Raw genomic sequence first — 502 nt, forward strand, 5'->3', positions numbered from 1 at the left:
GATTGATGTTGGTCCGTTTCCATGGAGACCAGTTGTGACCTCATGTCCTGTCTGCCTGCAGAAAGTTGGCTTCTTCAACCAGCAGTATGCAGACCAGCTGAAGATGGAGGAGACCGCCACAGAGTACCTGATGAGGAACTTCAACCTGCCCTACCAGGACGGCAGGAAGTGCCTGGGTCGCTTCGGCCTGGAGAGCCACGCCCACACCATCCAGATCTCCAAACTGTCCGGTAAGAACACGACCCGTCGCACATTCACTGTCGCCGGCGGCGGCGGAGACGTTTCCTAACCGTGAGTCTGGATCTGGTCTCTGACAGGGGGCCAGAAGGCGAGGGTGGTGTTTGCGGAGCTGGCGTGTCGTCAGCCTGATGTCCTGATCCTGGTGAGTACCACACGCTTTTCTACTTTTATTTTTTATGTGTTTGCAAACAGAACAGTGAGTAACGGACGGTGCAGCAGCTACAGTCCATGTAAGTTTAACAGTTTAGTTCTTGAGCTGGAC

General features: G+C 54.2%; 1 protein-coding gene across 1 annotated transcript; it reads left to right on the forward strand.

Annotated features, from left to right (window-relative positions):
* Positions 1-39: 39 nt before the first annotated feature.
* LOC111660975 (ATP-binding cassette sub-family F member 1-like) lies at positions 40-495 on the forward strand (the record flags this gene model as incomplete). Its single annotated transcript, XM_023414435.2, has 2 exons — positions 40-230; positions 318-495. Coding segments are annotated over exons 1-2 (305 nt in total), but the record flags the coding sequence as incomplete, so codon positions are not given.
* Between the last annotated feature and the right edge of the window lie 7 nt (positions 496-502).

The sequence above is a fragment of the Seriola lalandi genome, unplaced genomic scaffold (assembly GCF_002814215.2).
Source record: "Seriola lalandi dorsalis isolate HSWRI2012SDOR001 ecotype SW California unplaced genomic scaffold, Sedor1 jcf7180001993885, whole genome shotgun sequence".
Classification (NCBI taxonomy): Eukaryota; Metazoa; Chordata; class Actinopteri; order Carangiformes; family Carangidae; genus Seriola; species Seriola lalandi.